The 14,088-nt window shown below is 34.1% G+C and overlaps 3 protein-coding genes across 3 annotated transcripts in view; 1 reads left to right on the top strand and 2 right to left on the bottom strand.

Annotated features, from left to right (window-relative positions):
• The window catches only part of LOC106107953, a 2,443-nt gene extending 1,791 nt beyond the window's left edge, over positions 1–652 (bottom strand). Inside the window, exons 1-2 of the mRNA XM_013288985.1 lie at positions 429–652; positions 251–331 (exon numbers count right to left, since the gene is read on the bottom strand). Of these exons, the coding sequence (XP_013144439.1) occupies positions 251–331; positions 429–550 (203 nt within the window). The 5' untranslated portion in view covers positions 551–652. The remainder of the gene's footprint in view (positions 1–250; positions 332–428) is intronic.
• Positions 653–1,412: 760 nt separating this feature from the next.
• Positions 1,413–2,601, bottom strand: LOC106108054 (tonin-like). Its single transcript, XM_013289131.1, has one exon. The coding sequence runs from the start codon at positions 2,522–2,524 to the stop codon at positions 1,481–1,483; it is 1,044 nt and encodes a 347-aa protein (XP_013144585.1). The 5' UTR covers positions 2,525–2,601; the 3' UTR covers positions 1,413–1,480.
• An 892-nt stretch (positions 2,602–3,493) lies between these two features.
• Positions 3,494–13,656, top strand: LOC106108053 (ATP-binding cassette sub-family F member 1). Its single transcript, XM_013289130.1, has 19 exons — positions 3,494–3,837; positions 3,913–4,014; positions 4,459–4,557; positions 5,141–5,257; positions 6,026–6,127; positions 6,433–6,534; positions 6,605–6,697; positions 6,798–6,898; positions 7,096–7,276; positions 7,574–7,861; positions 8,246–8,322; positions 8,716–8,864; positions 9,326–9,409; positions 9,568–9,805; positions 10,368–10,548; positions 10,863–11,041; positions 11,916–12,149; positions 12,511–12,669; positions 13,178–13,656. The coding sequence occupies exons 1-19, from the start codon at positions 3,609–3,611 to the stop codon at positions 13,277–13,279; spliced, it is 2,817 nt and encodes a 938-aa protein (XP_013144584.1). The 5' UTR covers positions 3,494–3,608; the 3' UTR covers positions 13,280–13,656.
• Positions 13,657–14,088: the final 432 nt, after the last annotated feature.

The following is a 14,088-nucleotide window of genomic DNA, read 5'->3' as shown; positions in this document are numbered from 1 at the left end:
TATATATATATATATTGAATCTCTCAATGGGGCACCTGCTCCTGGTGATGTCTATGTATATGACCAAACAGATTTTCAGTAAATGAATATTCAGTCCTCTGGTGGTTACCTTAGCATGGTTCTAAAGTTACTTTTCATTATTACAATAAACAAATATTTAATTTTGTAATTTTATCTGACTTGTCATACACTTTTTCAATTGTAATAATAATACAAATTGCTTGGAAAATAATAAATTTGAATTGCTTACTCTCTGTCTGTCTCTTCCTCTTCAGTACAGTCATCACAGTTGGAATTGGTATATCTCATTCCTTCGGGTATAACATATCTGCTAAAAGTTCAAATAACAAACAAATTTAGTAAACAAGATTATAATTATAATAGTGGTTGGACTATGTATTAGTAGGGGTTAACGGAACGTAATTTACCTTTGAACGTTATCAACTTCATCAATATCCTCGTCATCTTCAATCGATGAGGACATATTAATTCGGTTCCTTTCTCTTCTTGGAGTTCCATCGTTGATATTCTGGTATCCATACCTCACCATTATAAATGCTAATTAGTGTTTTTGCTAATTGTTTAAAAAGTTAATTCTAAAAGTTTAATTTCATATAGTCCTTGTAAATTAATTTAGAATATAAAAATAAATCTCAATCAAATCATTCTACATGTGACGTAACAATAACATTGACATTGGCAGTTGGCAGATCATTTGACCTTGTGCCACTGATCTGTTGAGATAGAAAGGTCTTTGCCTGAAAATGACAGCTGTAGTATCATTGCGACTTATAAACGCACTATTTTTTTTATTTAATAATTCGCTATCGCTATTCTCAAATTTTCGACAAATACTACAAACCGCGACTTTCCGCGGCAATAAGGTGAAAATTAAATAGGCATAAAATGTCACATCCTATCCATTTATAGAGGTCAGTTCCTTTTAATCTCCGATTTAAATAGCATACTAGGTTATCACCGCGACTTTGTCCTTAAACTTAAACTTAGAAGCTTGTGATCTTCCAGACCATGCTCTACATCTGTGTCATGTTTTAATAAAATCTGTTAAGTTCCGGAGATATCTTCTAACATCCATTTATTCATCGGTCCATCCACCCATCTTTTGTGAATTCATACTATTAAGAATAAGGTTTTTTCTGTGATGCCTTGCCTTTATATCATGAACATACTAGAAAGTTAAACTTAGAAACTTGAACATATGAGTGGAATAAACCGGACCGTACTAAATCAACATTATTTGCACAGTCATCATCTAGGGATCTATAATTTGAATAGTCAATCAATCAATATCTTCCACCAGGGTGGAGAATATTTATTTACTGATAACGATGTACGTAGCTTAGTTTAAAAAGAAATACTAATTTTACCAGTTATGATATGGAAAAGCTAAATATCGGAAACATATTGAAGAATTTATTAAAGCACTATGAATGCAAAATTTCAAAGAACCAATCTAAATTTAAATGTAAGTTACAATGGTTACTAAATATAAAAGAATAACATTCAACGGCCATCTCTGAGCCGAATTTCTATTGGTGCTAGTCAATACATGAGCCACCTGCCGAAGAATCGGCTTCGCGGGATATATTTGCATGGCTACCAATTCATGTTCTTCGTTCTTTTTAATTCTTTCACTCAGCCATGCTCTAAAAGCGTAAATTGGTAGAAAATCAATCATAAATTTGTTAATAGAATAACGTGATGTAATTTCTCTAGTACAATCACTTTGACCTTTGACAACCACGCCAACAAGTTGATGATCAAAAATCACTGGTCCACCAATATCTTTGAAACAGGTCAGTACTTTGGTTTCAACACAATCAAGGTAAGCACTAAAATAGTGTTCGTTAGACGGTGTTCGCCGTTCTAAGCCAACAAACTGTAACTCCTTTGCAAGGCCAGAATCAGTATTTAAACCAAATCCGAAAGCTTCTACGTCTGTGAGTTGGTCTCCAGTAGTCATATTACTCAAGCCAAGTTTCGTAACAAATGATGTGTTATGCTTCTCAGTATATATTAGACCGACATCCTTTCCTGCTCCAGCTCCAGAATATGTTGGAAATTTTTCGCTTTTTATTATATGCAGAAGAACAGCAGATGTATTATCTCTTTTAGCTTCAGTTGCATTGAGTAAGATATAGTTTATTGGCTTCTGAATACACTGAGCAGACGTAATAACAAGACCGTTAGATACGACGGCACCCGAGCACAAGTATTCATTCTGCTGAGACATTATAGCGGCCATGAAAGGAAATTGTTTAGCATATGCAGATCGTACCTCGTGCATTTGGCTATTATGTCTTCTGGTACATGTAACGTTGTTTTGATCGGCTTCATAAGGAAGATCCATGGATTCATCTTTGCCGTCATCGTTTGAATCTCCGTTGTCGTCTCTATTTTCGTACACGCTTTTTTTCACATTTTCACTAGAACAAACGTCTGTGTAGTTTAGAAGAAATAAAATAAATACTAATAAACGTAATGGAATAACTTCTTTTAACATTATAATTAAGGAAAACTAGTAAGAATTATACGAATAGATTTGAAATTCTGTTTTCACTTCTTTTCTCGTAATTTCTTTTTTTTTAATATTAGCACATACAGTCATCAAACCAGTCTTATTTTGAAATGAACAATAAATTCTCTATGAAGGCATAAAAATGCTATACGTTTGCTTCCTCACCACCGACCTCTATACAGAGATCAGTTCAAGTTACACCAAGTCCAAGTTCCTAACCAACTTGGACTTGGTGTAAGATACAATTGCACCTCTCCATAATAAATTGACACAGTTATGGTGTTTTAGATGTGAATCGGTTGGTTGTCGGTTGTTGTTGTTATGAACCTGAGAATATTGTTAATAGAATTAATAACATTTAACAAAAACCATTATAGGAAAGCACACAGCTAATGCGGATAGCGGATAGCGGGCCGTGCGTCACTCTGAAGTGAATAAGAGCGTGAATAGTGAGGGGTGACACATGGAATTGCCGGTTCTTCGAAGATAAAGTAATAACGTCTACTAAATCTTCTGCGCTTAAAACAGAACCACTTACCAGGGAAGATACCTGAAACAAACCTAGTTTAGCTGTGAACTCCAAGGATGCAGTTACGCCAACAGCCTAGGGCCCAGTGGGTTAATCGCCTGCTTGCCCGAACTTATATGATTCAAGAAACAAACACAGTGGAAAGGCGCACTGTGGACGTTCTCTGCCCAATTTCGGGGACATAGACCAATAAGAAAAAGAAGATATGTGGACGAAATAGGGGTGGACGGAAATTCTTCCTATACATTCTGTCACTAACCCTAGGTCATACGAAGATTACTATACTGTCTATCATTGTTTTTAAAATCAATAATGAACCAACAAGAGTTTTATATTATTTTAATTTCGTATTTAGGAAGTAAGATTTTGTTTATCAACGCGAGGTTTAATGTCATTTCCACTCATACTGTCAAACTCTTTGCTGTCAAAGTCAAATTGAAATATAAGAATTTCGACAGGGTTAGTTCTTGAATTTTCTTATGAGGTGGCAGTATTATAAACATATTGTAATACTTTGTATAGATATAATATTATACCAACATGTCTAAGAAAAAAGGAGCAAAGAAAAATCAAGACCTGGATGAAGATTTTGAAGACAAGCGGTCGGAAGAATCGCATGATATAACCTCAAAGGGTAAAGGTAAAAATAAAAAGAAAGGTAAAACAAATGCTAATATCAGCGACGAAGAACTGGATACGAATAAGAAAAATATAGCTTCAGATAATGAAGAAGACTTAAAACACTCAACAAAAAAGTCCCAAAAGAAGGGTTAGTGTTAGTTGTTTTTAATGATTAGGTACTGATTTTATCTACAAAGTTAGTTAACTGCCTTAAAAATTTCAGGTAAAAACAAAAAGAAAGATGATGTTTCTGAAGATGAACAAGAAGAAAGTAAGGCCACAAATCCTACATCAAAGACTGCTAAACAAAATAAAAAGAAAAAAGGTTAGTAATTCCAATTATTATTACTTGTTTAGCCTATATTAAATGTTACAACAAAAATAAGAATTAAAAACATGCAGTAATGTTACAAAATGTTGTGTAATTAATACTGTTATAGATATCTATAATCTAGAACTTGGTGACATGGCATTCTTTGACATGGTTTAAGAAAGTAACTAGTATTTTGTCATTGGCTAGCATCATGGACATCAAGGTGGGGGACAGGGGTAGGGAAGCCACACAAACATTAGAAAAATGCATATTAGATTTAATATCTAATATGCATTTTTCTAATGTTTGTGACTACTTTTAATTAGACTACATTAATGTTAGCTCCAAGCCCCCCACAATCCTCCCTAGACGATTGGCTGATGACATCCATGGCCTAAATACAATACTTGTATGATTTATTTTAATTTGTAGATAAATTATTTTGATACTTTTTAGGTAAGGGTAAAAAAGATGATTGGTCAGATGATGGCAGTGATGTAGATCTCAAGGAAGTTTCAGAAGATGAAGCGCCAAAACCTGTTAGTAAAAAGAAAGGTAATTATAAAACTTTTCTTAATTTCTTGAAATGAGTAATGCTGTTATTTTAATACATGATTTAACTAAATTATAAACAGAAAAGACAAGGTTGAAGGGTAACTTTGATCACTTATGTTCATAGCCTTGTATTTCATTTAATATCATTATCAGATGGGTCAAGCGTCGGTAGCTCAGTGGTTTGAACAGAGCGTCGGTGGCTCAGTGGTTTGAACACTTGACTTGTAATCTATACAGGTCTTGGGTACGAATCCCGCCATGTATCAATGTGATTTTCGGTTTTCGAATTTTCATATGTACATAATTTACCCGACGTTCTTACGGTGAAGGAAAACATCATGTGGCAACCTGCACATATCTGCAAAGAATTTCAAAGATATGTGTGAAGTCAACCAACCCACACTTGGCGTGGTTGACTATGACCAAGTCACCCCTTTTTAGGGTAGGCTCCGAGCCCCTCGGTGGTGACGTATAGTGAGCTGGTGATGATGATCAGATGTGTAGATTACCCTACCTTATCCTACTCCCATAGGATCAGTGCACTTAATATGTAAAAAAAGCAAGTGTGTTTGCTAAATTTCAGCAAAGAACAAAAAGAAAGCTGTTGATGAACAGTCAGATGATGAGGATCATGATGATACAAAATCAGTAATCAGCAATACATCAAGTAAACAAGCTTCTAAGGTTAAAGGCAAAAAAGGTAAGCCCAACACAATAATCCACTAAGACTTGCATTCTCTCATTGTAGATTTACATAAACAAATTTACTGAAAGGTTTGCTTGAGTAAATTATTTAACATTTTTAAATGTGGTAAATAACCTACAATATATTTAACTAGCTTCCGCCCGCGACTCCGTCTACATAGTATAAAAAAAAATAAAACAGAGTAGCCTATGAGTTCTTCCAGACTACTAGATGTAGGGGATCTATGCCAATTTTCATCCAGATCTGTTCAGCAGTTTAGGCTACAAACTATAACAAACATCCATCCATCCATCTACACTTTCACATTAATAATGTTAGTAAGAAGTAAGATGTATTTACAAAAATCAATGCAATAAGACTTGCATGGCATTCTCTCATTGTAGATTTAGAGAGACAAATCTACAGCAAGGTTTGCTTAACCATTTTTGAGTGTGGAAGATAATTTGAAATTCATATAATGTAATTGCAAAATTCTTTTATTGTTCTTGCTAATGTATTTGTCTATGGGACTTCATAAATATGTACCATCTATTGGTTTCAAAAATATGATTACATGTTTAAATTTTTATATTTCTAACCATGAATAAACATTGAATAATAATTGGATACATATTTTAAAAACAAATGGCAGTTTCTAAATTAAATGGAACAGAAAATTTTTGTGTTTGTTGTTTTGCAATAGAAATGCAATAAATATTATGTCATTACATAGGTAACCATAGGGTAAAAATGCAGAATATTTAAATAAGTTACATTTTAAAGGTAAAGGAAAGAAGAATGATGACTGGTCTGATAATGGCAGTGATGTGGAACTAAAAGAACTCTCAGATGAAGAAGTTGTGAAACCCGTTACTAAGAAGAAATGTGAGTTATTCAATTTATAATTATGTTAGTACTAATTATTTGTTTGTAATCTTTAACACATACATAGCTAGTTCACATTGATGTAAGTAACATTGATTTGAAATCAAAGAAGAATCCCAATTGACTAACTCTTCTATGTGAATGTAAAAAAATATATATTCAGAATTTCACTTATTACTTCTGGATTATACGTCAAATGAACTGCCATATTGGAAGGTTACAAAATTTGTGACATAGAAAGTGTGGTAAAAGGAATTAGTGGCATTTTACTGTAGTAGGTTTTTGAAAAGATTATTGTCTTGCAGCTAAAAATAAGAAGAAACTAGAAGCAGTTGAATCTTCTGATAATGAAGATGATTCTAATACTTTAAGCAGTGTGCCTCCACCAGCTGCTAAAATTGAAAAGGGTGAGTTTTTTGGTGACTATTTATGTAAATTTTATACTAATCTATCTAAGGAATATGTTGTTTCTCACAGAAGTAACTAAGACTGAAGAATTACCTAAAGAGGATAAGAAGATCATACCATCAGATGAAGAACAAATAATTAAACCAGCGTCAAAGAGTAAAAGTAAGAAGTAAAGTTTCTTTTTTACTAATAAAAATAATAATATTTAAGAAATTAATTATATGCAAATTCAATTCTGAAACATTAATGCTTGTAATTTTAGATAAAAATAAAAAGAAGAACAATATAGACGACATTGAAGAAGAATTAAAGAAGTTCGAAATGAAGGATCCAGAACCTGAAGAAGAAATTGTAGAGGAAAAGGTGAAGTTAGAAATTTACAATCCAAAATTATGTTTTAACAGTTTTTTCTGTGTTGTGTGATTTAAAACCATCTAAACACTGGAAGTCAATTACTCATTTATTTAAAAATCTTTGTGATAACAGATGATTTAGGCAAAACCCTTAAATTTTGTCTTAAATTTAATCTGTTTTTTTTTTATAAATCAACATTATAACAGGAAGAGAAAGGACAACAAGAGACTGTAGAGGTTGAAAAGAAAATGAGTCACAAAGAGAAGAAGAAGCTTAAGAAGCAACAGGAGTATGAGAAGCAGATGGAGATGTTGACAAAGAAGGGTGGACAGGGGCACAGCGACTTAGATGCCAACTTTACTGTGAGTCAAGCGCAGAAAACTGCAGGTGAGTGTTTTAACACTTTAATATTATTGTACAAGACCTTATAGTTTTTTATTTTTATACCATAAAATGGCAATATCACAGGTTTATTAAAATAACCCTCAGTCATTATTGATTTGAGATTTGGGTGTTCTTTAGTGTAGATTTTAGATTGTATATCTATGCTAAGGGATTATTTAGTAACCAATTAACAATTTAATCTGTCTCTATTTTGTTATAAGCTAATAAAATAGTTTGAATTTTATACATTTTTTTATATAATTAATAATTTGTAAATAATACTTAATTGATTTTCCTCAGGTCAAATGGCAGCTTTAGAAAACGCAGTAGATATAAAAGTGGAGAACTTTTCAATAAGCGCTAAAGGCAAAGATCTGTTTGTGAATGCTAATTTATTGATAGCAAACGGCCGTCGGTACGGTCTGGTCGGCCCCAACGGCCACGGCAAGACCACCTTGTTGCGACACTTGTCGCAGCGCGCGTTCCCACTGCCGCCGCACATCGACATACTGCTCTGCGAACAGGAGGTCACCGCTAGCGACATGAGTGCTGTGGACACTTTACTGGAGTCTGATGTTAAAAGAACTGGTATGTATGATAAAAAGAGTTAAAAAATATACACAGGAAGCTCAGTTGACACTTCTCTTGAGACATTTGTCATATGCACTAACATCTATTGTTAGGTCCTGAACACATGTCAATGTAATTGTATTTAAATGAATTGTAAATATGTGAATAAGTCATATTAAAATTATTTTATTTAGTGACAATGTTTAGTTTATTATAATTTTGTAAATGTTTGATAACATGTTACACAAGCAAATTGAGTTTCTTCTCTTTTTTTGTTTGTGTCTGGTGGGTAGAAAGAAAAAGAATAATAAATTTTTGCTGATTTTTCTGTTGTTATTTCTGAAATTGTTATCATAGTTTTTTTTTATTGTTTTCACTACCTGGTTTAATTTATTTTTACAGAACTATTAAAGGAATGCAAAGAGTTAGAAGCTGAGACAGAGAAAGGAAATCTGAGTAAACAAGATAGACTTAATGAGGTAAGATATTTTTATAAGTATTGTTTTTGTTTAGTGCTATCCCTCTTTCTCATTAAAATTAGAGATAACAATAGTTACTAAAATATATGTTTAGGGTAATGGGTAACCGGTTGTATGCAAATGTTACTAAATTGTAAGCTAAATATGACAGCTGATAAAATATATGTATTGCGCTTGGAATCAGGAAGATGACGTTTTATGCTTTTTTATGGAGAAAAAAATGCCTTTGGACACTATCAGATATGTCAGGCTTATTAGTAACCTCTCTATGGACCCCTACGGAACTACCGTCTAGTAATACTTCGTGGGCGTGGTCTTAGCAATTATGCTCTTTTCTGCTTGCAATCTTCTTTTAACTACTTCGCGTTATGTATGTACGTACGTGTGTGGTAGGTGTACGCGGAGCTGAAGGCGATAGGCGCGGACGCGGCGGAGCCCCGCGCGCGCCGCATCCTCGCCGGTCTGGGCTTCAGCAAGGAGATGCAGGATCGCGCCACCAAGAACTTCTCCGGAGGATGGCGAATGAGGGTCTCGCTCGCCAGGTATACGAAGAAACGACACAATTCTTAAGACACGGCTATGATTTATCATATATATACGTCTCTAATAGCTCAGAAACCGCGTTTGTTCGCACATTTGCTAATTTTATGAACGACTAGCTTTTGCCCGCGAGTTTGTCGCGGAATTAATAATAATACTTAGTAAGTAAGTAGCTTATGTGAACACAGGATGAACATTTGTGCCTAATTTTATAGAGACTCGTTTAGTAATTTGGAGATAGGCAGTAGAATCCACTCATCCCTCCATCCAAACCTTCGCACACTGAAGATGGTGAAAGAAGTTTTAAAATCGGCCCAGTAGTTTTTGAGTTATTTCCATACATACAAAAATACAAATCTTTCCTCTTTATAATATTAGTATAGATTGACGCGAAAATTGTTATCCTAATATTTGAATTGATTAAAATTGCTTAAAAGTATTAACTACATAATTATGTTTCCAGAGCTCTGTATATTGAGCCAACATTGCTGTTGTTGGACGAACCTACAAACCATTTAGATCTTAATGCTGTCATTTGGTTGGATAAGTGAGTAAATGTTATTTTTTAAATATTTCTGGTTACTGGTGTATGAAGTAAAATAAAAAAAAAATACTATTATTGTGGTATTGTCGAGGTTATATTGACATTTTTATTAAAAAGCTGTTTATTTTAGCAATCTAATTTATTCTTCATGTTACTTTTAGTTACTTACAAGGTTGGAAGAAGACATTATTGGTTGTATCTCACGACCAATCTTTCTTGGATAATGTATGTAACGAGATCATACATCTGGATCAACAGAAGTTGTTCTATTACAAGGGAAATTACTCAATGTTCAAGAAGATGTACGCACAGAAACGTAAGGAAATGATCAAAGAGTACGAGAAGCAGGAAAAAAGATTGAAAGAGATGAAATCACACGGACAATCGAAGAAGCAGGCTGTAAGTTCAATTTGTTATAGATTTTTTGATAATAATGAAACAATCCATATAGAATCGAATATGATAAATCAATTTTCAAACCAATATTCGACTATTGTCGTGAACCATATCCTAGCACAAGCCTAGAGCTTAGTTGGAATGGTAAAAGGAAATATTAGTAAATTAACAAAAATCCATTAATATTAAAAAAAATCATGGTTATTGATTTGTCAGGGATATTACTGACATGGGTACGAAATTTTCGCAACTGTGCAGATACAATTTTAGTCTGTAAAAACTTCATTAATAATTTATAAATAACTAGCTTTCGCCCGCGTATCCGTCCGCGCGGGAAAAAAAAAACAAAGCCAAGTACCCAATGTGTTCTTCCACTACATTTACATCTATGCCAACTTTCATTCAGATTTGTTCAGCAGTTTAGGCTACAAACTCTATCAAACATCCATCCATCTAAACTTTCACATTTATAATAATATGATAATAAATAGTATGATATATTAACTTTAAGATTGGATCTTTATCTGTAAACAATAAATAATTAAAAAAAACCAACCGTGAACAGGAGAAGAAACAGAAAGAAGTGCTAACACGTAAGCAGGAGAAGAACAGGAGCAAGAGCCAGCGCGAGGAGGCGGAGGAGGGCGCGGCGCCGGTGACGCTGCTGCAGCGGCCCAAGGAGTACGTGGTCAAGTTCAACTTCCCCGACCCGCCGCCGCTGCAGCCGCCCATCCTCGGACTGCACAGTCAGTTATGCTTTTATATTCTTCAAATCTATCCTAGTATTCAAATAATTAGGTGTTATCTGTGGGAGTTTTTCAATAAGTAGTCAGTTTTCAAATAAGTAGGACCTGTCAGTTTTCAAATATGTAAACTCTGTGTTAGTTTTCAAATAAGTCGGACTTTTGACTCTGATCGGATAACGTAATTCAATTTAAATTAAGTTTATTAAGAAGTTATTTAACTTTGTTTTTGTTCAAATGTAATCGTAGATGATGAATGGATCAATATACTGTATTCAATTTACGGAATTATTGTATTTACTGGACTATTTTTACAGATGTGAACTTCAACTTCTCTGGTCAGAAGCCGCTGTTCATAGACGTGGACTTCGGCATAGATCTGAACTCTCGTATCGCCATCGTCGGCCCCAACGGAGTCGGCAAGTCCACATTCCTCAAACTTCTGGTGGGAGAACTGAGTCCCATTCGAGGGGAATTGATCAGGAATCATAGATTGGTTAGTATAATCATTCCTTTTTATAGTAATATTCTACTCATATTTCTAAGCGTAGAAAATAGTCGATTTTTTTATTTGTGAAAATAGTTTTGTAATACTTATTAGCTTTTTCCAATGACTGTCCGCGAGGTACTAAAAAATAGTCAGTAGCCGGTATGGTAATTTGTTCCAATTTAAATAAAATGGAATTTCGACTTAACTTCCACATTAGTTAATTTTGTAGTCTCGATGCCAGATTACAAAGCAGCTGCGACCGCATTGATTGTAAGAAATTTATAAAAGCGCCATCTAGTGTTATAGGTGAACATAGTCTATATCAGGGTTGACGCACCAGTGAAAAGCGTGTAATAAATGACACTAAATAATACTTTGGGCGCGTTGATGATCATACAAAAACTACGAATAAAATGAAGTAGGAGCACCATGGTGTTGACGCAATAATCACAATCAAAATTATTCCATGGCACGAAGACCGAATTAAAAATTTCTGTAAACAAATGGCACTTTGATGCAAAAATGATTCGGTTTAGGTATTTAGTTTAAGGTATTATGGGACTGACATGTTCTAAGGAAGTAAAATCTCTATAAGAGATAAAGAGAAAATAATGATTGCCACCCATCATCATCATCTACTTACTTTTATCCCTTACGGAGGGTCGGTATAGTATGTGCTGCTCTTCCATACATCTCTATCAGCCGTCATATTTGAATTCACTCCTTTCTTAAGCATATCCTCTTTCAGACAATTCATCTAAACTTTCTTCGGTCTATGTCTAATGATTGCCACCCCTAGCTTGTATTTTCTTCCAGGTTATATTGCCGTTTTGGAGTGCAGTGACATCTATCGTTTCTAATGTAAGTGACGTTTGTGCAGAGGATAGGCCGCTTCGACCAGCACTCCGGCGAGCACCTGACGGCCGAGGAGTCGCCGGTGGAGTACCTGCAGCGGCTGTTCGGGCTGCAGTACGAGAAGGCGCGCAAGGCGCTGGGCACGTTCGGGCTGGCGGGGCACGCGCACACCATCAAGATGAAGGACCTCAGCGGCGGACAGAAGGCGAGGGTCGCCCTCGCCGAGCTCACCCTCATGGCGCCAGATGTCGTTATATTGGTAACATTCACCATCACTTTCTTTATATGACTTTTTTATTTCTAATCGAATAGGTAATACTTTTTTTTATTGTCCTAATTTAGCTACAACAGGATTTTATTCTTTTAAATTTACTCTTATTTCTTAGGTAGTCATGTATAATAGTAATTCTTTAATATCATTGTCTCACTTGTAAAATCGATAAATATATTCGATATTGACGGAACGGACGGAAAAGAGTCTAAAGAGGTTCTATTTGATGCAAACTTTTGAACTTTAAATCGTTTACAGGGCACTTTAGCCAATCAATGTTGCTATACAAACATTACATTTCCATCATTGCTAAACAAAATTTTGTAGTTTAATATAATTTTGCATATAGGACGAGCCGACGAACAACCTTGACATCGAGAGTATCGACGCGCTGGCGGAGGCCATCAACCTGTACAAGGGCGGCGTCGTCATCGTGTCGCACGACGAGCGCCTCATCCGCGAGACGGAGTGCGCGCTCTACGTCATCGAGGACCAGACTATCAACGAGGTAATACACATTATGCATTTAATTATTTATTATAAATTACTAGCTTTCGCCCGCGACTCCGCTTGCCAAAGTAGCCAATGTGTTCTTCCAGACTATCTATCTTTACCAAATTTCATCGAAATCCGTTCAGCCGTTTACACTACAAACTCTAACATCCATCTAAACTTACGCATTTATAATATTAGTATGATTTACCTAAAAGCAAATGACATAATTAGTAAGTTAGTAATTGCTATAAAAAACCGAATAACATATTTAGTAACAGCGCCATCTTTTGTATAACCAAACAATTTAGTTTACCAGAGTTGAAGCCAGATGTGAAAACATGGGCCGGTAGAAGTGCTGTGCCGGTTATATCAGACAATATTAAAAAGCTATATGAATATGAAAATGACATTAAAGGAGCTAACATAATTTAGTTTAACTTGTCTTCCGAGTCGGATATTTTGTGCTATAAACCTTTACATATTAAAGACTTCTTTTAATAAATTAATTATTTGATGTACAGGTGGACGGAGATTTCGATGACTATAGGAAGGAACTTCTGGAGAGTTTGGGAGAAACTATTAATTCTCCTTCGATCATTGCTAACGCGGCTGTTCTACAATAGAACAAATATCACATGGATCATAAACATACGAGAATATAAAATCAACAAATATCACCAAATAATGTAATATATCATTTGTAGTTTATTGATTTAATCAGTCCCCAAAGTGTTGATTAAAACTATACTCAGAGATGCCTTAAGAGACCAATAACGTGCGGTTGTTTTCAACTGGAATTTATGTCAAAAGTTTTCTAGAACGTGATGGAACGTATTTGAATGGTTTTAAACAATTTTTGTATTTATATAATTCGATGATATTTAATAAAGAATGTATAGATAGGTCAAAATTTGTCTTTGTAACGGAACATGAATCTAAATAAAATTTTGTAAAAAAATTATGTTTTTCTTATGCTGTTTGTATGTTTAGACACCCCGTATTTTTTATACAATTGCACTGAAAATTGTTTAAATCCTGTTTAATTTCACAATGGTTATTATGCAAAGATACTTAAATTTTGTCTTCTTTAAAAATATTTTACTGTTCCATACTTTATATTCAGTTTTTAATTATGTATGTCATAAAATATTTCGTGGCACAATTAATACATTTAATTATTATCTACCTATATTCTCTATACTCGTGCTATTTATAATTAGCTAGTATCACTAAAAATGTATTTTATTTTGAATATAGATAGAAAATAAATAAAAACTAGATTACTAATGTAACAATTGTTTCATCCTGAATTATTAAAAAAAAGTAAACAGGCAAAGCTTTATTTATTTACTCTTCACTATAATAAAAATTATGTCAACGTAATATAATAAATTTTTCTCTATATAACGAGTAGTTCATTAGACTTAAATCT

Source organism: Papilio polytes, unplaced genomic scaffold, assembly GCF_000836215.1.
Source record: "Papilio polytes unplaced genomic scaffold, Ppol_1.0 DF821845.1, whole genome shotgun sequence".
Classification (NCBI taxonomy): domain Eukaryota; kingdom Metazoa; phylum Arthropoda; class Insecta; order Lepidoptera; family Papilionidae; genus Papilio; species Papilio polytes.
This window is presented reverse-complemented; position numbering and strand designations above follow the sequence as displayed.